At 42.5% G+C, this 22,101-nt stretch overlaps 1 protein-coding gene across 1 annotated transcript in view; it reads left to right on the top strand.

Moving 5' to 3' along the window:
• Nucleotides 1–22,101, top strand: part of ARHGAP42 (Rho GTPase activating protein 42) — a 301,803-nt gene that overhangs the window by 218,429 nt on the left and 61,273 nt on the right. The window contains exons 5-6 of the mRNA XM_044285062.1: nucleotides 5,404–5,505; nucleotides 15,450–15,560. Of these exons, the coding sequence (XP_044140997.1) occupies nucleotides 5,404–5,505; nucleotides 15,450–15,560 (213 nt within the window). The remainder of the gene's footprint in view (nucleotides 1–5,403; nucleotides 5,506–15,449; nucleotides 15,561–22,101) is intronic.

The raw sequence follows: 22,101 nt of genomic DNA, 5'->3' as shown, positions 1-22,101 counted from the left end.
AAACGCAAAAACACACTGCAACCAGCACTTTTTCTTTGTAGTATATATTGGAGGCGTGGCGATCTCCAAGCAGTCATGCACACCTGAACAGTTAGTCTGCCCTGGAGGCTGGTTTTAAAGTCAGTATAAAACTGAGTCTGCTTATATAGCACCTACCAGTAGCCATTAGGCTCCAGGAGAAGTATATAGTGGGCTCAGCATGCATGTTGGTACTTGCATCCCTGGATCGATGAAAGCTGTAATGGCACCTGGCGGGGTTAAAAGCAGAGTGTGATTGGACTTTGTGTGGCTGTCATGGCCCATAACAGGTAGGAACTAGTTTTAGGGACCACTCATGGAGGCGACCTTGACGTGGTGAGTGGCTTATTACGCTTTGGCCAAAATGTACACCAATACCTCATTCAACATCCAGCATAAAGGCAGGGCAGAGTGCTGGTTGCAGAGTGTTTTTGCAATTGTTATGTATAGTCCATCCTGATTTTTTTTTTCTTAATGTAGATTACGGTACATAGTTCATTCTTATTATTTGAAATTGGAAAGGATTTAATTTTGATTTAATTTTGAAGTTCTTATTTTGGGGAAAAAAGTCAGAAACAGGAAAAAAAAATTAACATTCTATTTTAAGATGCTTTGTTCAATAAATATTATTGACACCAAAAATAATTTCTCTAATTCTCCATGCATATTGGGCCCCATAGAGACAGGGGTGCAGTGAGCCTTTCTGCTGCCTGAGGCGAAAACTGAATTGAGGCCCGGCCCGCCCCCCCAAATGCCAAATTCTCAACCTAACCCCTTCCCTCCAGCCTTACTGTTAAAGCAGGGGTGTCAAACTCAAATTCATCGGGGGCCGCATCAGCAGTTTGGTCACCCTCAAAGGGCCGGGGGCCGGCATCTGCTTTTATAATGACAGCGGGGCCCGTGCAGTGACTGTATTCTACTACACGGGCCCCGCTCACTGTATAATCGTATCTCTAATAGTTAATGGTTACCGTATGTATATAATCGCATAAGGAGCGCTGTGTATTACCGGTACTTACAACTACAATCGCTCGCCAGAGGAGGAGGAGGCAGGAGGCAGGCCGGGAGGACAGGCGCTGGCAGCGTGAGTCATACGTCATGCGCCCACGCCGCCTGCTTCATTCATAAAGTGAGCGGCGCACGCGCGTGACGTATGACTCACACACTGCCAGCGCCCGTCCTCCCAGCCTGCCTCCTCCCTCCTCTCGGCGAGCGTTTGTAGTTGTAAGTACTCCGCTCATTATGCGATTATGTACATAACTATTTACTATTAGACATACGATTATACAGTGAGCGGGGCCCGTGTAGTAGAATAGTCACTGCACGGGCCCCGCTGTCATTATAAAAGCAGACGCCGGCCCCCAGCCTCTCCTCCCTCACAGCTGATACACCCGCCGCGCGGCATCGCGGCGGGTGTATCATTGAAAATCGCAAAATAATTTGCGCAAAAAATTCGCGCAAAAAATCGCGCAAAAATTCGCAAATCGCAAAATAAGCTGCATTCGCCGTATAAGACGCACTGCTATTTCCCCCCACTTTTGGGGGGGAAAAAGTGCGTCTTATACGGCGAAAAATACGGGTATGTTTTTAGGAGAATCTACTGAACCAAAATGATATATAACATTATGTATTGATAAATCGCAGTTAAGGATTATAAGTAGCCAAAAAAAAAATATAAAAGACTTTAGTGGGGTGACACTGTTACAATACACTTCAAATGTTTTATATTTATACCTTTTTAGAAAAAACACTGCTGCACTGTCTGCAGGCAGGGCACAGTGGGCACTGGGCTGGGCACTACTTGGGCGCTGGAGCTGGACTGGAGAGGAGAAGAATGATTTCAATTCTCCCTCCCTGCCTCTCTCTCTGATGTCACTTCCTGTATGGACCTGACTTCCTTATCAGAGAGGAGGAGGGAGGGACTAGTCTGGGAGGAGCGAGGAGGAGCAAAGACTGGAGACCGGAGACTGAACACAGTGAGTGAGCAGCTGCGCTGCCTGGAATCATTCACTGTGTAGTGACTGTGTAGACTAGAGGAGGGAGGGAGGGAGGGGAGGCTTGGGAGGAGCGCTGGCTGCGCTCAGCTGACACCCGGCCCCAGCTGCCGCAGTGAGTGACAGCAGCTAAGCTTAGGTCGGACAAACACTGTCTGCTACGCGGGCCACATGACGAGGTCTGGCGGGCCGGATTCGGCCCGCGGGCCTTGTGTTTGACACCCGTGTGTTAAAGGCATACTTGGAAAACATTACGTATAGTGCTACAAAACATACTGGTTAATATAGTGATACAGTTGAATATGCATGAGATGAACGCTTCCACAATGAAAGCGCTACTTGTCTCTACCTGGTGCTGCCTGAGGCAGTTGCCTCATTGCCTCACCTCGCCTCATTGGCAGTGCACCCCTGCGTAGAGACATTGGAGTCCAGATCTTGGGATTTGATATTGTGATGAATGATTAGTATGGAGGTGCCTTGTCCCCTTCACCTACTATCCTGGAGTATCGTCTATCTGTGCCATCGGGCTTTCCAATTGCATGACGGTAGACAAATATTGGCTGAATATGGGTGATGTACTGGATAGAAGGTAGGGATATCTGATAGGCTCAGCATCATTCTCCAGTTATTGAGCAAACAATGACATAAAATGACAGGAGCTGTATACGTTGGTATATACAACCTCTAGAAGAATACTCCGTGGTATAAAAAGAGGTCATTATCCCTTTAAGTATCCTCCATTACATCATGCTGCTCAGTAAATTGGAGGCTGGAAAAGACATTGGGCTGAGATGATGGAATAAGGAGCATGAAATCAATTACTGCACAAACTTTCTTATAAGGAAAATATGTCATCGCGCTGCACATTCCAGAGTTCTCGTCTGTCTTCTTTTGGGAAGCAGATTAAAGACTGGATGCCACGATGCTGAGATACTGCTCAACAGATCCAGGACCTAGCACTGATGGATGTCCACGATGCCTGGTGCAAATAATCAGAGGGTAAACTTTCTCATGGGCGTTTTTTATTCAGGTTTTGAGATTCGACACAGGATCTTGAAACCTGAATAAAATGCTTTAGTTTCATTTAATATATCAGGATTCATCCGTTTCGTCTGGATACCATTGTATTAAATAGAAACTGAACAAACCGTATCCAGCATTAAAATTATAGTAAGTCAATGGATGCTCGATCCGTTTTTTTTGTTACCAAAAAAAAAATGGATCTGGCATCATTGACTTAAATTGATTGCCATTTCGGATCCGGTTTGTTCAGTCTCCTGCATTTTGCAGCGGTTTTGTGTCCGGTCCAAAAACTAAACATAGCAGAACGGAATGCATCATGATATTGTTTGTTCTGTTTTGTCCCTACAACGTCCGACAGCGGCAAAGGGTCCCTTTAGAAATATTTGTAACGCCAGTTGCAGTGAAGCAACAATGGGACAGAGTCCATTTAAGAAATAGTGTTGTTGGTGGTACCCAGGTGTAGGAATGTCCGAGTGGTAGAGTTTGGCCTACAATGTCCCTTACTGTCACGGTGCTCCTACCTGGATACACTGGACCCCAGGTGTTGTCTTCCGAAGCAGCAAATAAGGGGTAGTTGAATTGGGGGGATGAAAGAAATAACTTGAGTCCAGACCTTGTGATGAAGTTCAATAGCAGCTTAAGCCTTCTAACACCCTAAAAAAATAAAATGACATTTACAAAATGATGCCAACATAAAGCAGACATATGGGGAATGATGACTGACTATTTTATGAGGCATTACTAACTGTCTTAGGCCTCAGTGTTTTTTCACTGTCAGTGATTTGGCTTCAGTGGTCTGAACCCGATTTTGCTTCAGTTGGGTTTCCTTGTGTCTTCCTTTTTTTTTGTCTGACAGGGGAAAAAAAAGGAAGGTTAATGAAAAGTGTAATTTTATTGCACCAAGGTCTTGTAGAAAAAAAACTGACACGGATGACATACCAGTTGTGCATCCGTTTTTTTTGACGGACCCATTGACTTGAATGGGTCCATCCTCCGTTTTCCACTGACAAGAATAGGACAGGTTATATTTTTTTGACGGACTGGAATCACGGATCACGGACGCGGAGAGAAAACGGAGGACTATCAGTTTTTTTTCACAGCTCCATAGAAATGAATGGGACCTCCGCTAAACTGTGAAAAATGACGGAACAGACGCGGATGCACAATACGGTCGTGTGCATGAGGCCTTAAAAGTAGAGAAATGCAAATTTAGAAAATTGTAAATTTGGGATTTTTTTTTTATAAATAAAGGTAAAATATATCGACATAAGCTAGGGGCAGCCATGTTCTGCTCTGTAACCAGCAGTCACATAGGCATAGGTAACGCAAGTCTGAAAATCGGTAGAGGGAGATTTATTTATTATATGTGGAGGGAAAAGGTCTCAAGAGGGCAGGGCATAAGCACATTTACCATTACTTACTACAGTTGTCTGGAACAAGTAATGTCTGAATTCTGTGCCAGCTGCTAAATGGAATGGCCTTAAGATTCTGGGGAAATAAACTAGGCAAATTGCACCAGAATTATTAAGTGATGTGGGCCTCTTCATAAATTTGGCGCGTAACATGCCACCGCACTCAAGATCAGGACTGACTTTAGAAACACCAGTCTTAATAATCTCCCACAGTGACATCTAATGGGAGAGTGTACTAAACATTCTCAGTGACCAGGGCAGGGATCACTCTGCAGGGAGTAGGCGAGCGCTGTCCACCATCGACTTTCTGACAGTTTCTCTTTAATACCTCGTTGATCTCCAATTAAATTCAATGGGAGTTGCTAAATCACACTTTTATGGCATCATTAATTGATCCTGTTGAGCTTCAAGTCCTGGCCTGAATAACCTCCTATGTCTCCAATTGTATTGTTTTATTCTACTTAAAACCAGAAATCCTACCATGTCTTGTGGTCTTCTGATTGATTTGGACACGTTGGGAGTTGTAATTCTGTGACGGGCAGAGGATCTCATACCTTTGGCCTCATGTCTACTCATAATTGGAAGATTTCTTGCCAAAAGCCAGGCATCTAAATTACCATATAGGACTAAACCCACATTATCCTCACTTGTCCTTCTAGGTATCGTGAAGGTGTAACATATACAAGCCTCTAATTATTTAGTCATCCAGTAGGTCTTACTCTTGGAACCATAAATCCCAGAATGTCCTGTAGACTATTGACTGGCAAAGGCTTAAAGATTCAATGGATGTGCTAAAACCCACGTAGCTACAATGGAGAACCTTACGAGATGTTGTCTCATATTTCCCCAGCTCGTATGTTGGCTTCAGTGGTCCTAGAGGAAAACACGCTAGGCTTGTTAGTCTGTAATGACTATTCCATGCTGGATCTTAATGTTTTTGACTTTCATGTTTCTAGGAAGGAAAGAAGAAGTTTGACAAAGAGAGTGAGAAATATTATTCAATATTGGAGAAACACTTGAATTTGTCATCGAAGAAGAAAGAGGCGCATTTACAAGAGGTACATTGTTCTCCACTTTCTCCTTGTCTTGGCAAAGACTTCAAATGCTCGTTTCCTAGGTTTGATCATGTGTCTGTGCCTACGACCTCATTGTGTATTGAAAGACGTGGAAAAATGCTATCTGGCCTGATGGGAGTGCAAGAGATGTGTGGTTAATGTGTCTTGCTTATATGGTTCTTTGCCATCAAGCAATAATTACAAGGTCGATGAGTGGCTAAGAAGTCGATGGCTGCTGGGTGGGAAAGGGATGAAAAATACATTATATTATAGACCGGTATAATGACCCAAGTGAGTATAAAATATTGAATGATTCCATTAGATGGACTTACGTTTCTAAATTGATTCCACTTCTGCAGTAAGTTTGCAATATTTTTTTGCCATCTTCTAAAGCCTTGAAAAATAGAAGGTAAAAAAAAACTTAAGTTTAAAGGAGTAAGCTATTGATGGCTTATAAGGCCATCAATATCAATCAGTGGGAGTTCTGTAGTAGCTAGGGCACTGGAAGTTGGTGCCAGAACGACACAGCTCCATCCATTATGTAGTAGCTGGAGCTGCTGACTACAGCACTGCTGGGAGCAGCGGTGCATTAAAAGGGTTGTCTCATCATGGATAATGGGGGCATATCGCTAGGATATCCCCCCATTGTCTTATAGGTGCGGATCCCACCACTAGGACCCGCACCTATATCGAGAACGGAGCCCGACAAGGTGGTGGCTGGAGTACTCTGGTCCGGCCACCACCAAGCCGGCTCCCCATAGAAATGAATGGGAGCATACCGCACATTCATTTCTATGAGGCCGACGGAAATAGCCGAGCCAGCACTCGAATGGAGGGCTGCTGTGCATGCGCAGTGCGCCCTCCTTCACTTTCGGGGATCCGCACCTATAAGACAATGAGGGCATATCCTAGCGATATGCCCCCATTGTCCATCATGAGACAACCCATTTAACTGGTACTATCCACTACACAGTGGATGGAGCTGTGCACTTTCAGCACCAGGTCGACTCGGTCACTGCTGTTCGATGGGGGGATATCAGACCCCCAGTGATCAGAAATTGATGGCCTATCCTGATGATAGGCTATTAATATTAAAGTAATGAAGAACCTTTCTAAGGAGACAATCTGATCTTAAATAAATATCGATGACCTATCCTTAGTATAGTTCATCAGTATCAGATCAGCGAGAGCCTGACTTCCAGCACGCCCTTCAATCAGCTGATAGAAGGACCCATGGCACACGAGAAGTAGCACAACTCCATACACAGTTTAGTGCTCAGGAAATGTACTCCAAGCTCCATTCCATTCAAGCGACCACCACCAATGTGATATTGATGACCTATCTTGTTCCTAAGTATAGGACATCAGTATTTAAGTTCCAAAAAACCTCTTTAAAAAGGGTTGTCATATGAAGTAAACCCATTAAATATGCAATCATAGGGCATACGGATGCCATAAAGAGAGTCACCTGCTTAGGTCCCTCCTCTATGAGAGATGATGTAGAGATTCTTTAAGAGCAACTTCAGTTGTGGTGGACTTAAACCAAATATTACATGAACAGCCCATCTGAATTACTGTCCTATAATACCATATTTCCCTAGATCAGTAGGGTTGAATTTCCCTTGATCACAGCATCTTCTGCAATATGTGAGAGGGTGTTTTTGATAAAACTATCATTTAAATCTTCTATCTTGTTCTTTTTTTGAAAAATACTTCTAGAAATTTCTACGCATAGGCCAAAAGTGAGTTGAGGATTAGTTTCAAATGTAAGTTGGCCAGAATGAACAAGATCTGAATAAGCAACCAAAGGTCTTCTGGGAAGCTGAAAAAAATCAATTAACGAGGTACATCTCTTTGAATTAAGACATTAGATGGTGGATCTGTTACGATCAGTGGGTGTGGATCCACTGCCTCAGCCAACAGGTTCGATTTTGGGATTAACCTAAGTGCATTATCTCGGTAGTCCCCTGGTTTTCACCCCTTAACCCCTATACAGGGATCTAGGCTTTGCTGCAGGTGAGCCACCAGGCTGTTACCTCCTGGAGTAGTCTCTGTGTGCTTGACAGTTGACCCATGGAGATCAGAGACAAGGATTAGTCAAAACTTTTAGTTAGTGACAGGCCAAGGTCAGGGTAGAGAAGAGAATGATTCATCACAAATTTTCTAGGAGCTAAACACTGTTCATTAACCCTTAGGATTTATTAGTGTAGGTTTGTCAATCAGCAGAATTAAGGGAATGATACTCTCCAGTGAGCGCCTATATTGTTTACACAGCAGCCAGTCCATATGGGTGGCCCTGCTTGGTACTGATAATCAGTCCCACTCACATGAATGGCAGTACAATACACAGCCTCGTCACATGTAAACAGTGAAACGGCCTCTTTTTTCTGCAGATCGGGTCTTCATGGTCTGACCACTGATTATCAAACACTGACAGCCTCTCCTAATAATAGGCCATCAGCATTTATGTCTCGGGAAAACCCTTTAACTTCCAAGACAATTTTCACCGTTATGGTGGACATATGTAAAACCTCAATTACAAGGAGATCATCTTATACCTCCATACCTATGTATTCTCTTAGTGTAGGCACCGGCCACCCAACACTTTACAGTTATGGGCGCCATCTTGCAATTTTGCATCAAAACATAATGTTTAGGTTTGTGGCTAAACCATCTCAGATCCTCAGATGCATAACACCTAAAATAATAATTGAGGATGTGCATGGTTCATGTCTATGTCTGTATGCACATATTTTCACATATTGGCTCAGTGGTTAGCGCTGGTGCCTTGCAGCGCTGGGGTCCTAGGTTTGAATCCGACCATGGACAACATCTGCATGGAGTTTGTATGTTCTTGTGTGTTTGTGTGGGTTTCCTCCGGGTACTCCGGTTTCCTCCCACACTCCAAAGACATACTGATAGGGACCTTAGATTGTGAGCCCCATTGGGGACAGCCCGAAGCTAATGTCTGTAAAACGCTGTGGAATATAGCAGCGCTATATAAGTGTATAAAATAAATAAATAATAATATTCACCAGAAATATAGAGGCCAAACTCTCAATGATCTACATGCCACTTTCATCACCATTTTCAGTCAATTCGACAAATGTAATGATAAAGTCCAAGGAGTGATTACATGTACAACTGCTCATCTTCTCACTTCTTTAGTAGAAACAAAAAGACCCTTCGTCTATAATGTATATGACAAAAAGAATACATATCCTCTCTCGCTGATAAGGGAGGAGTGGGTGATGGCTTGAGCAAAAGATCCTGCCTACTTTAGATGCAGGCTTTAAATGCCAGAATTATATTATTTGTTGGAGTTGTAACCCCTCCTGTATGCCACTGTACTTGGAGAGTCAATTGCCTCTAATATATTTTTGGAAGATGCTTTTTCCCATCAGGGTAAGTCTGCGGTCATAAAATATAAATCATAGACTAAATTAACCATAAAATAAGTATGTACAAATAATGCAGCAAGTGCGGTTACTTTAATATTTTTTTTTTTAATTATTTGTTTGGTGACGAATCTTATACTTGTCATCACAAAGCTTTACTTTGTATGACCTTAGGAGCATACGTAGAGTATGGGCAAGCGGTGGGATTTAGCTGAAATAACAGGCATGAATAAGCTGCTAAGTAGTTTGGCTCCTGTTCTCTAAACCTATGTGTAATCTCCAAATATGGCCACCTGCCCAGCAAAGTGTAGCCGTTGGTTGTTCTGTGACATGTATGCCAAATATACAATGATTTATGCTTCGTTTTTCAGACACTGGTCCAAGCCACATGAGCACATAGACTAATTATATCGCAATAATGGATATAATTTTTACCTTTATACAATACAAGACAGTAAAGCATCTTAAACTGAACTATTTATTACACCGTGCAACAATGATTTCTCTACCGAGAGAAGAACATGTGATTTATACTAAAATGAGCGTGTTGATTCCAAATATGAAGTCAGAATTTTCCTGGCATGTCTAGATTTTAAGTTATACATGCAAAGCCTATTCAGTTTTAATATTAATTAATTATATTGGAGATATTCCAATGGACATGTCCAGACCTGTCCGGGCGCACTCAGGCTGATGTCAGCAGTAAGTATATAAGGCAAGCTGGACAGATTTTGATAAAGTGATCTGTTATAGTGCTATCAGTTTTGAAACTTAAGATGGATAAGCGCAAATGTGTTAACGATCCAGACAATTTCTAATAAATATGTGATAAGTACACTACTTATGATCAGCGCAAGAATCTGACAAAGCGAGTGCGTCTTGCTTACAAGTATTACTTTGATTCTAAAATTGGAGATGGGCTGGGCACCTCATGCGTGAGCAGAAAAATCACCATTCAGACTGTTACTTTTGCATGACTAAAATCGCCGGATAGTCAAAGAGAAACAAGTCACAAATTGTGTATCCTGACTGTGAGTCTGCTCTTAAACCAGTACCACACGATGTAGAGAATCCAGTGCCTGCCCCTTCCACAGCAGGAACGGCAATTGAAACAGACGGTTCTGATCCTGATGAAGAAAATGTTGATTGTCACAATGTATTTCCTGATCCAGAACAACTGGAGGGTCAGCCGCACTTGCTGAGCCAATCAGATTTAGATGATCTGGTAAGAGATCTGTCATTATCTAAAGAAAAGTCAGAACTGCTAGATTCTAGACTTCAGGAATGGAATTTGCTACAACGAGGCACCACAACTTCACACTTTCGTCATCGAGACCAAGTTAGCTGCATACTATGCAATGGAAAGCGATGTATGTTTCTGTACTGATGTAAATGGTCTTATGATGGAGTTAGATGGTACACATGTTCCCGATGAATGGAGGCTATTCCTAGACTCTAGCAAAACAAGTTTGAAAGGTGTCTTGTTGCACAATAGTAACGAAATGCAGTTGGAATGAAAGAGACCCATGCTTCTATGGAGTTAATTTTGAAAATGATGTAAATAGAAAATGTGTGCTGACCTGAAAGTGGTAGCACTGCTGCTTAGCCTACAGTTAGGATACACAAAGCATATGTGTTTCTTGTGCCTATGGAACAGTCGTGATGACAACAATCATTACAAAATGAGACAGTGGCCTCTCAGAGTCGAGCACACAGTTGGTCAGTACACTGTACAACACAAATCACTGATCGATCCACTTCAAGTTTATCTTCCACCACTTCACATTAAACTTGGTTTAATAAGAAATTTTGTAATTGCACTTGATCGTGATGGAAATGGTTTCCAGTATTTGAAGGAGAAGTTTAGCACACTGAAAACTGATGCTAAAATAAAGGTCTGAATTTTTATTGGCCCCAAAATCAACAAACTAATGCATGAGGACACATTCAGAGCAAAACTCAACCCTCTGGAACTTGCAGCTTGGGATGCATTTGTGCTAGTAGTGCAGAACTTCCTTGGGAACAGAAGAGCTGCAAACTATGCTGAATTAGTAGACAACATGCTTACAGCATATAAACAACTTGGCTGCCGAATGTCATTGAAAGTGCATTTCTTACATTTCCATTTTGACTTTTTCCCACCCAATTTGGGAAACGTAAGTGACGAACATGGAGAGCGGTTCCATAAAGATATTTCTACAATGGAGAACAGGTATCAAGGCCGCTGGAATCCCAACCTGATAGGGGACTACTGCTGGTTTTTGCAACGGAAAAATATGAGTGTTCACAAACGCAAAAGCAGATGCCTGAAGCACTTTTAACAGTACTGGGCCTTGCTCAAGTAAGACTTTTAAACTGAAAAATGATACTTTTTGAAACGTTATTCCATTACATTTTCATACACTGTTTACTACGCAAAATTTGATGTAGATCAGGTAATTGTTGGAGTAAAACTCGTTCTGTTCAAAGTTATTCAATACTTTCCAAGTGCTTAATTCATTTAGGTATACTTATGCATAGCAAAATTTTGTGACGTATTACAACAATTCTGACTTCGGATTTGTAATCCGCGCACTCAATTTAGTATAGGACAAATGGTTTTTGCCCAGTAGCAGACGAAAAGTGTTTTTTTGTTGCATAGTGAAGGTCTAGATTACTGCTTTAAATAATTTCAGCCTATGTCTTTACAGGGGTTAGAGCTTTGTTCATACAGCCATATAAAAATTCCTTCTGCCTGGATATGCCACTAGGGGGAGCTCACTGAAAACAGAGTCATAAAGTTCTTAAATGGCATCTGTCAGCAGATTTGTCCCTATGACACTGGCTGACCTGTTACATGTGCGCTTGGCAGCTGAAGGCATCTGTGTTGATCCCATGTTCATATGTGCCCACATTGCTGAGAAAAATTATGTTTTAATATATGCAAATGAGCCTCTAGGAGCAACAGGGACATTGCTGTTATACCTAGAAGCTCCATTTTCTTACCAACGGCCGCGCCCTTTCCACTTTGATTGGCAGGGCAAGGTGTGATGACATTTACATTGCCTGGTCCTATCAATCAAGGTGCAGAGGGTGTAGCAGGTGCAGAGAGAGCAGAGCCTCTAGGTGTAATGGCAACGCCCCCATTGCTCATAGAGGCTCATTTGCATATATTAAAACATAATTTTTCTTAGCAATACAGGCACATATGAACATGGGGACAACACAGATGCCTTCAGCTGCCAAGCGCACATGTAACAGGTCAGCCAGTGTTATAGGTACAAAACTTCTGACAGATGCTCTTTAAGTGTAATAATCCTCCCTTTGGTGGTCAGCCTATACTTATTTGGTGGAATGGGGGAAACCTACTAAACATGGGGAGAACATACACTGTACAAACTCCAAGCTGGTGTGGTCCTTGTCCATGTTTGATTTGAACCTAGGACCCCAGTGCTGCCATAGGACCATATTGCCATAGAAAAGCCATGGCCAAATAATATTAGATTGGAGGTCCTGAATCTTAGCTTCTGGGAGTCTTACTGCATTAGGTTGGTGATGAAAAACTGGAGTGTCATCTCTACACAATAGCTGTCTAAGAATATGGCAAATTTGTCAAACAGATAAATTTGGCAAAAGGTACGTCAACACAGACTCAAAACTGAAAAAATTCCCCTCAAGATAAATCTCCCATGCTGTGCCTTTCGTTGTGTTCCTACTGGAAGAGGCATCAACATGGCTTTTCAAAGCCTAGTGGCAAGACTGCTTGATCGTGCCTTAGCTCTTTTCTATAACACCCATCCTTAGACCAGCAGATCGTGCTCAGAGTTGTTATTTCATACAACCAAGGGACACTGGTTAGCTCCAATGCAAGGTAACCGGATATGTTTCATGTAGATGTTGCTTTTCTGGCCACCAAGAACTAATCTCGTGTTTACCTCTGTGGAATCATTTGGGTCTGCTCGCTATGAAAAGCATGTAGTTTGTTTGCATAACAACATTTCTGGAGGAAATTCACCAACATCAATGTTAGTAGATGAAGGGAGAACATATACTTAGAAGTAACGTTTGTCACTTGTATAAACAGTAAACCGCATGCGCCACATGTTCAGATAACCCGACTTCTGTAAACAGTCTTCGAAAATGAATCTGTGGAAGCAAATTGGTGGCGTGGCGTGAGGAATCAGTAGTTGGCACTGGTATCCTGCGGTAGAGTCTGAGTCCCAATTAGACAGCCTGCAGTACTCCAGCTGTTGCAAAATCACAACTCCCAACATGCACATTGTTAAAGCGGTTATCCAATGTCTAGAATATCCCCCCCAATGCCCAAGCCCCTTGTATGGATTATACTTACCTGCTCCCCGGCACCCTTGTCGCTGAAGATCTCTGCACGGCCATCGCTGGATCAAAACATCCGGCAACAGGGGAAGGGGGGGGAGCAGCCAATAGCAGGGATGAGTCCTCTTGAGGCTGGTCACCATAGAGGTCTGTTATTGGCTGCTCCCCCGACTCCGGTAAGTATAATCCATACAAGGGGTGCGGGCATTGGGGGGGATATTTTAGATATCAGATAACACGTTTAACTGTTCTCACAACTCTCACAGAGGTGAATGGAGAATACTTGGAGTTATAATTTCACAATCCATGGGAGTTCCACAGGTTGCTGAACCCTAGACAGCATCATCTGCCCAGAACTGCTATGTTTAATGGGTTTTCTCTGGATACTCTGTCCCTCTGTGAATAGCAATGCTATGCCAATCACACAGCCAGGGCACAGTATGCTTAAAGCACCTGGCAAGAGATGGGCCAAATCACAAATTGTATCTCCTTTAAGCACAAAATTGGACCTTGTGAGATGGAAGTTTTGGCCTGGCCTGTGGAATTGGGAGTCTGTTTTTGGGTGGATTCGGTAAAAATGTTCCAACTCCGCATTCAAAATTAAAACATTATTCATAATATTGTATAATTTATTAAACGCATGGCTTGTTGCATATTTCCTTTAGAAAAGTTTAGACATCTTAGTCATATAAATATAAACTATGCCCTGTCAATCTAAGTTGAAGGTTAAAGGGGTTGTCTCATCATGGACAATGTGCAGTGCGCCCTCCTTCTCTTGCGGGGCTCCATTCTCAATACAGGTGCGGGTCCCAGCGGTGAGACCCGCACCTATAAGACAATGGGGGCATATCCTAGAGATATGCCCCCATTGTCCATGATGAGACAACCCCTTTAAGTTAGGGTGCCAAAAAATATAAGAGGTGTAAGTTGGGCTTACTGACTCCACAAAGCTGGTTTTGGCACCTTTAAATTCAGAGGGTCTAGCTGATGTAGGGTGTATGTGCTGGTCCACCTGAGTGATGACACAAAAATTGTGAACACACATGTGTGGGAGATGTTAGGCTTGGACTTACAGTGACAGGAGATCATGAGCTGATTTGTAATATACCTTTACAGGGATCAAAGCTGTGTTTTTCTGGGAATAGCTCAACATCCTCTTCATTTCTGTCATACAACAATATAGTAAAATGATAAAATGATGTCTGCTTAGAGCCACCACCAAAGGGAGGATTGTTACACTTAAAGGGCATCTGTCAGCAGTTATGTACCTATGACACTGGCTGACCTGTTACATGTGGGCTCGGCAGCTAAAGGCATCTGTGTTGTCCCCATGTTCATATGTGCCTGTATTGCTAAGAAAAATTATGTCTTTATATATGCACATGAGCCTCTAAGAGCAATGGGGGCGTTGCCATTACACCTAGAGGCTCTGTTCTCTCTGCACCTGCCGCACCCTCTGCACCTTGATTGATAGGACCAGGCAATGTAAATATCATCACACCTTGCCCTGTCAATCAAAGTGGAAAGGGCGCGGCCGTTGGTAAGAAAACAGAGCTTCTAGGTATAACAGCAATGCCCCTGTTGCTCCTAGAGGCTCATTTGCATATATTAAAACATCATTTTTCTCAGCACTGTGGGCACATATGAACATGGGACCAACACGGATGCCTTCAGCTGCCAAGCGCACATGTAACAGGTCAGCCAGTGTCATAGGTACAAAACTTCTGACAGATGCCGTTTAAGAACTTTATGACTCTGTTTTCAGTGAGCTCCCCCTAGTGGCAGATCCAGGCAGAGGGAATTTTTATATGGCTGTATGAACAAAGCTCTAACCCCTGTAAAGACATAGGCTGAAATTAATCAAAACAGTAATCTGGACCTTATATATCCTAAGGATCCATCCAGAACTGTCCTGTTTTACAATTCTTTTATCTTCAGAAGACACAGTTGTTCATGAAACTTATTTTATTTAGTTCAGTTTCTATTGTCTGAAGTTCCTGAAATATTGTGTGCCGTGTACTGGACTAGCTGAATCTGAAAGAATTGAACTGATTAGACATAGTCATTCCCACCTCTACTGGCTCAGCAGTATGTTCCCTACATCGTATTTGTATGTACTCAAAATAATAGCCCTCAACTATTGACCTGACCACAATATTGTTGATCATGTTCATCAGAGCGTGAAGTGCAGAATTGGACATTTCCTGTAAATCCCTTGTCTCTACTTTATCTTAGGCAGACACCTTAATTGATCGAGAACACCAGAACTTCTACGATGCGTCTCTGGAGTACATCTTCAAAGTGCAAGAGGTTCAGGAGAAGAAGAAATTCGAGTTTGTTGAGCCGGTTGGTCTAATTGTCCTCAGATTTCTCTTTCTTGTTTCTTCTCCCATTCTCTTTATTTTCCCGTTAAGTGGTTGCTTTTCATTGCACTTTGTTGTTTTGCATTATTTATGCGTTTTATTAAGGAAAGAACCGCAGAGATCGGTCATAAAAAAAGATTTTAAACACTTTACACAATTTCTAATCTGTAAAAGTCTTGCAAGCCACAGTAATTTAATGACTTTCCTCCTCATTGAATAGGATGAGTCATACATTTAATGAAGAAGCATCTCTTCCTTCCTATGATGTGGTTGGTTTCTGCATATATATGGATTGCATAAGTAATGAGTAGAAAAGAATGTCAACGCTGTAGGTAGAAAAAAGATGTCTCCTGACCCTCCTTGGTGCCAAAACCACCATGACACGTCTACTAGCTTGGAGCTTTTTAATCACTTCTTTTACTAGAATGGAGTGGTATGACCCTTCACCCTGATCACCACCACATTTGTTAACACTGTGGTGATCATGAAAAGTGCAAGCTTGTTAACACTACCCATGGAGAGGCAGAATAAGACCCTCACTGTCCACTCCTGACAGGGACCTAAAACCACATACCACACTACTCAAGCTGCTGCTGTCATATTAAATGTTCAATGCTGCATCGGAAGAATTCTCTGGACAGAAATGACTAGTAGGGGGGAACTGTCCCTCTTACTGGGGGCCCTCTTCCCCTCTTCCAAACAGCTATTTGGAGTGCGGCAGCCATAGAGCCCATGCTTGTTTTCTATGTAGAAGATCACATGTATAGTACAGTAGGGCAGATTTGCTAATGGTCAAAAATGTGTCTATGCGCCATAATTTTGTCAGTGCATCGCAAAATTTGTTCGGGTGCCAAAAAAATGTGTCCGAGCGCCAAAAAACGGTCCAGTTTAATTTAACCCACCTATATGTTTTGGGCCATGGAGCATGGAGTAGCATTTAGGCTATGCCCCTTTGCCGGTGAAATCACAACTATTTCTTCCCGCCCCCTTGTCCAATGAGGTATAAAATGCTTAGAAAAAAATATTTAGTAAATGTGATGCAAAGCATGCATGCCAGTTTTTGGTGCAAAATGTGCCAAACAACTGGCGCATTTTCAATAGTAATTCTGCCCCAGTGTCTTTATCTGTAGTCAGCCAAAGGCCACTCATTGTTTACATTGGGTGTCCATATAGTCCTCCGGGTTCAATACACTGTGCTGGCGGCACTCAGCTTTACCAGATAAGCAATAATTTACAGTATCTAGCTCTTTTAGCTAAACTTTCCCGAAAATTGGATAGAGAATAGTGTTGATCGAGTATGCTCTGCCGAACACCATTTGTTTGGAGAGTTCCTTGGTCTTCATGGCAGTGTTTGGTTAGTGATGCCTCTTGCTTAGGTGTTGCAGCCTTTGTGGCCTTTCCAAAAATGTATATGTAATGACAGATCATCAGTTCACTAATGATGTGACTTCTGAAGGTAATTGGCTGCACCAGAGCTTTTTATGGGCTTCCTAACAAAGGGGTCGAATACATACGCACATGCCAATTTTCTGTTTTCTATTTTTAAACAATAGTTTTATTAATATATTTTTCTCATTTTACTTCACCAACTTAGGGTACTTTCACACTTGCGGCAGGACGGATCCGACAGGCTGTTCACCATGTCGGATCCGTCCTGCGGCTATTTCGCCGTGCCCGCGGACCGCCGCTCCGTCCCCATTGACTACAATGGGGACGGGGGCGGAGCTCCGGCGCAGCACGGCGCTGCATGGAGAAAGGCCGCCGGACTAAAATTACTGCATGTCAGGCTTTTTAGTCCGGCGGCTTTCTCCGTGCACCGCCGTGCTGCGCCGGAGCTCCGCCCCCGTCCCCATTGTAGTCAATGGGGACGGAGCGGCGGTCCGCGGGCACGGCAAAATAGCCGCAGGACGGATCCGACATGGTGAACAGCCTGTCGGATCCGTCCTGCCGCTAGTGTGAAACTAGCCTTAGACAATTGTGTTCTGATCAATCACATAAAATTCAGATTAACAAAACATTGACTTTAAGGGTCCATTCACACGTCCGTTGTTTCTTTCCTGATCTGTTCCGTTTTTTGCGGAACAGATCTGGACCAGATCTGGACCCATTCATTTTCAATAGGTCCTGAAAAAAATCGGACAGCACAATGTCTGATCTTTTTTTCATGGACCCATTGAAAATGAATGGGTACAGATCTGGTCCAGATCTGTTCCGCAAAAAACTGAACAGATCAGGAAAGAAACAACGGACGTGTGAATGGACCCTAAGGGCTCATGCACACGACAGTATTTTGCGTTCAGTATACTGGACGTTTTTTGAGCTCAGTATACGGAACATATACTGAACCATTCATTTCAATGGTTCAGCAAAAAATACTGAAGTGTCTCAGTGTGCATTCCGTTTCAGTATTTCAGTATTTCCGTGCCGTGAAAAGATAGAACATGTCCTATACTTGTCCGCAAATCACGGTGCTTGGCTCCATTCAAGTCAATGGGTCCGCAAAAAAAACGGAACACATACGGAAATGCATCCGTATGTCTTCCGTTTCCGTTCCGTTTTTTCCTGAACCATCTATTGAAAATGTTATGCCCAGCCCAATTTTTTCTATGTAATTACTGTATACTGTATATGGCATACGGAAAAACGGAACGGAAAAACGGAAAGGAAACGGAAACACAACGGAAACAAAAAACGGAACAACGGATCCGTAAAAAACGGACCGCAAAACACTGAAAAAGCAATACTGTCGTGTGCATGAGGCCTTAGGCTGTAATGTAACAAAATACGAAAAAAGTCAAGGGGGATGAATACTTTTGCAAGGCACTGTATATGAGTGCATAATTTGTGGTAAACTACTGCTGATGTTTTTAGCCATCATATATTTACATATATTATAATAAATTATATATTCTAAATATATAATAATATATGTAAATATGTTATGGCTAAAAACTTTCACCAGCCATTCACCCGTTTTCTGGTACAGAGGTTGTAATTTGTTGCATGAACAGCATTACACACAAAATATATATTTTTTTTTTATGTCCTCTGCTCATGAATGGACATAGCAGTAGCAAGTGGGACCTTCTTAAGCCAGCACATTTACAATAATGTTACTCCAGAAATCTGGCGTCAATTATAGCTGAAATCTACGTCAACTCATAGCTGGAGAAGATTTCATAAGATGCAACAAATTTACCTCAATAAATTTGGCTCATCTTCCACAACTCACTTTTGACAGAAATGGCAGTGTTCAGTAAATGTGCACTACTACCGTAAAGCTTACAAAGGGCTGGTGGAATACAACTGAAGGTCCATCCACAACATAAGGGAAGCAACAATTTAGAGGTTTTCAAAATGTATCAGATTCTCAGAACTCTCCTCCAAGACCCTTATATCGAGTTGATGGAAAAATAGATTTTATGTTCCTTTAAAAAAAATGTAAGATATAAAAACTAAACAGAATCCACATTTCAGAGTTTTCTCTCAACATTATCTCCATGGTGCAGACAGAGCTTTTCATAGAACTGAAACGGTAATCAGAATGAACTTGTGTTGGAGAAGTGAAATTGTTCTACGTGGTGAAGGACAAACGAGGCATACCTCACTTTTCAGCTTTATATTTCTTACATCTGTCGATGAAGCATTGTGCTGGAGCCCACACTTGGCAAGTTCTGCACAACATCGCCATGCATGAAATATTGATTTTTCTGCTGCGCCTCCGTACTCTGCCTTTTAATCCACAGTAATCAGAGCGGTAGGGATTTCTTTGTTGGTATGTGGAGGGGATTAAAGGGCATTGCATGCAAAAAGTAGACTCAGCAAATGAAAGGCATGGATGGCTCAGCTATATTCACACTGGCTGAACACTACTAGTTTATGTTTTTTTTTGTTTGCGTTCATAAAGAGCGATTAGTACAGTGAAGATGAGGCGTTGAAATTATGAGGAAGAGCTCGAGCAACTGCTCACCTTGTCATCTGAATAAAACCTTATTAGTGTAACAGTAAGTGGAGGTAGTGTGTCACCTAGGGTCCCTAAAAATGGTTGCCAGTTTGCCATCATCTAAATCAGATGATAGAACCTGGTCTTGAAGCAAGATTGAGTTTATTGCCCATGTACAAGACCATATAAAAGTGTGTGGAGGGTGCTACTAGCCTAAGGAAAGTTACAGGGAAATCAGTCAGGGTGATATCACCTGCTGTAGGTTATTCCAAGATGATGCCATCTTCTAAAAATTAGTTCAAGATGGTACTCCCTGCTGGAACTTTTTTTTCAAGATATGACCACCTGCTGGAAGTAAGTCCAAGATAATACTAGCTGCTGGAAATTCTTCCAAGACATTACCATTTTCTGGAAGTAAATCCAAGATGGTACCACTTGCTAACCATGATAGCAGCACCTGTTGGTAGTTAGTCCTAATAATAATACCATCTGCTGGGTTATAGTCCAAGATGGTACTAACTAATGCAAGTCAGTTCAAGACAGTATCACTTTTTAGAAGTTAGTCCAAGATGGTAGTACTTGCTGGAAGTTAGTGCAAAGTGATATCAACTGCTAGGGGCTACTCTAAGATGACAGCACCTGCTGGAAGTTAGTTCAAGATGGTACCACTTGCTAACCAGAATGGCAGCACTTGTTGGACGTTAGTCCAGGATAATACCACCTGCTGAAGTACCGTATAGTTCAAGATGGTATCACCTACTGGAAGTTAGTCCAAGATGGTACTACCTGCTGGAAGTTATTCCAAGATACTGCCACCTATCTTGCCACCTTCCAGTTGGAAGAAAGAGATGGGTAACCCAATTCTTTTGGTGATAGACAAATATCTGCAGGCATTCCAGGCATTGTGCTTCTGTGCTTGTTAATGAATATCACGAAGCAGAGTTCTAGGTCAGACTAATGTTCCCAGGGATATATAAATCCAATCCACAATTATTTTTAATAAAAGACTGGTTCATGTATTTTCTTACTTCAGGAAGCCTTAGTGATGATACAAGTGTATATTGCGTTTGGGACATATAAATCCATGTATTCAATGTAAACCTTTTGCAGGGTTGCATTCGCCTCCAAAGGCTTCTGTGGTGCTCCCATATTCTACCACGATAATGGGCTCTAGTCAGAACTGGGGTGCATACAGTGTCGGACTGGGGTACCTAGGGCCCACCAGTAAAATTTATTTTGGGGGCCCACAGTACGGATACATTGAAATATAATAAATAATCTAACATGTTTTTTATATGAACATAGGCTGGCTGAGGTGCTGTACATTGAATATATGTATGTAGTACAGTAAGCCTACTGTGTTATGTGCCACTTGTGCAGGGGGTGGGAGACTAGGGGACCACCGGGGGATTCCCCTGTACCCCTGTGGGCCAGTCCGAGCCTGGGTGCATACATATAAATATGGAGATATGTTCATGATGACTACATGGATGGTTTCACAGAAAAAAAAATTCCCTTGGGTCACGATTATAGTGAAAGAAACAATTATGTAGCAGCAGATACCACAGACAGTAGTGGATATCTGCACCATAAAGCATCAGAAGTGACCACATCCTACCAGTTCCACACTATGGATAGTCATGAAAAATTTAGCTTTTGTCCATGGGTTATTAGACAGTACAGCACTGAACGGCTCCTGTGTCAGATATACCAAATATTACTAATCAGGTTTCAAAGCGCGGCTGGCAGGTCTTTGATAGAACGCTTAGTATCACCTCAGGCACTTTGGATTAGTGTAAAGAAGAAAATTGCATCTTGAGGAAGAGATTTTAACACTTGTCAATTCTGGATTCTTGGGCAGCGGATTTAGACAAATTTTCTGTTTGAGATTTCAGACTGTATGTCATGTTGTGTTCATTTATTAGATTAGTGTAATTTGGTTTAATTTGTTAATGATTATTATTGATAATAAAGTTTTTTTTTTCTGAGACTTTAATATTGATGTCCCATCCTTAGCATACGTCATCAGTATTAGATTGGCAGAGGTCTGACTACCGATACCCCACCCGATCAGCGCCTCAGAACCAAGCACAGCTCTATAGTCTGTGAGGTGGCCATGCCTGGTTACTGCATCTCTCTCCCATTTAGGGTGCATTCACACGTCCGCATAATGGGTCCGCATCCGTTCCGCAATTTTGCGGAAGGGGTGTGGACCCATTCATTTCAGTAGGGCCGCAAAATATGCGGACAGCACACCGTGTGCTGTCCGCATCCGCACTTCCATTCCGCGGCCCTGCAAAAAAATAGAGCATGTCCTATTCTTGTCCGCAGCCACAAGAATAGACATTTCTATCATAGTGTCGGCCGTGTGCGGTCTGCAAAATGCGGAACACACATCGCCTGTGACTGTGTTTTGCGGATCCGCAATTTGCAGACCGCAAAACAGTTGCGGATGTGTGAATGGACCCTTACTTGTACGTGACTGAGCTGCAGTAACCAGGCACAGCCACTACACAATGTATGGAGCGGTGGCTCTGCAATCAGCTGATCACCAGGAGTGTTGGGAGTCAGACCCCTTCCG

This window comes from Bufo gargarizans, chromosome 3 (assembly GCF_014858855.1).
Source record: "Bufo gargarizans isolate SCDJY-AF-19 chromosome 3, ASM1485885v1, whole genome shotgun sequence".
Classification (NCBI taxonomy): domain Eukaryota; kingdom Metazoa; phylum Chordata; class Amphibia; order Anura; family Bufonidae; genus Bufo; species Bufo gargarizans.
The sequence above is the reverse complement of the archived record's forward strand: the minus strand, read 5'-3'. Positions and strand labels throughout refer to the sequence as shown.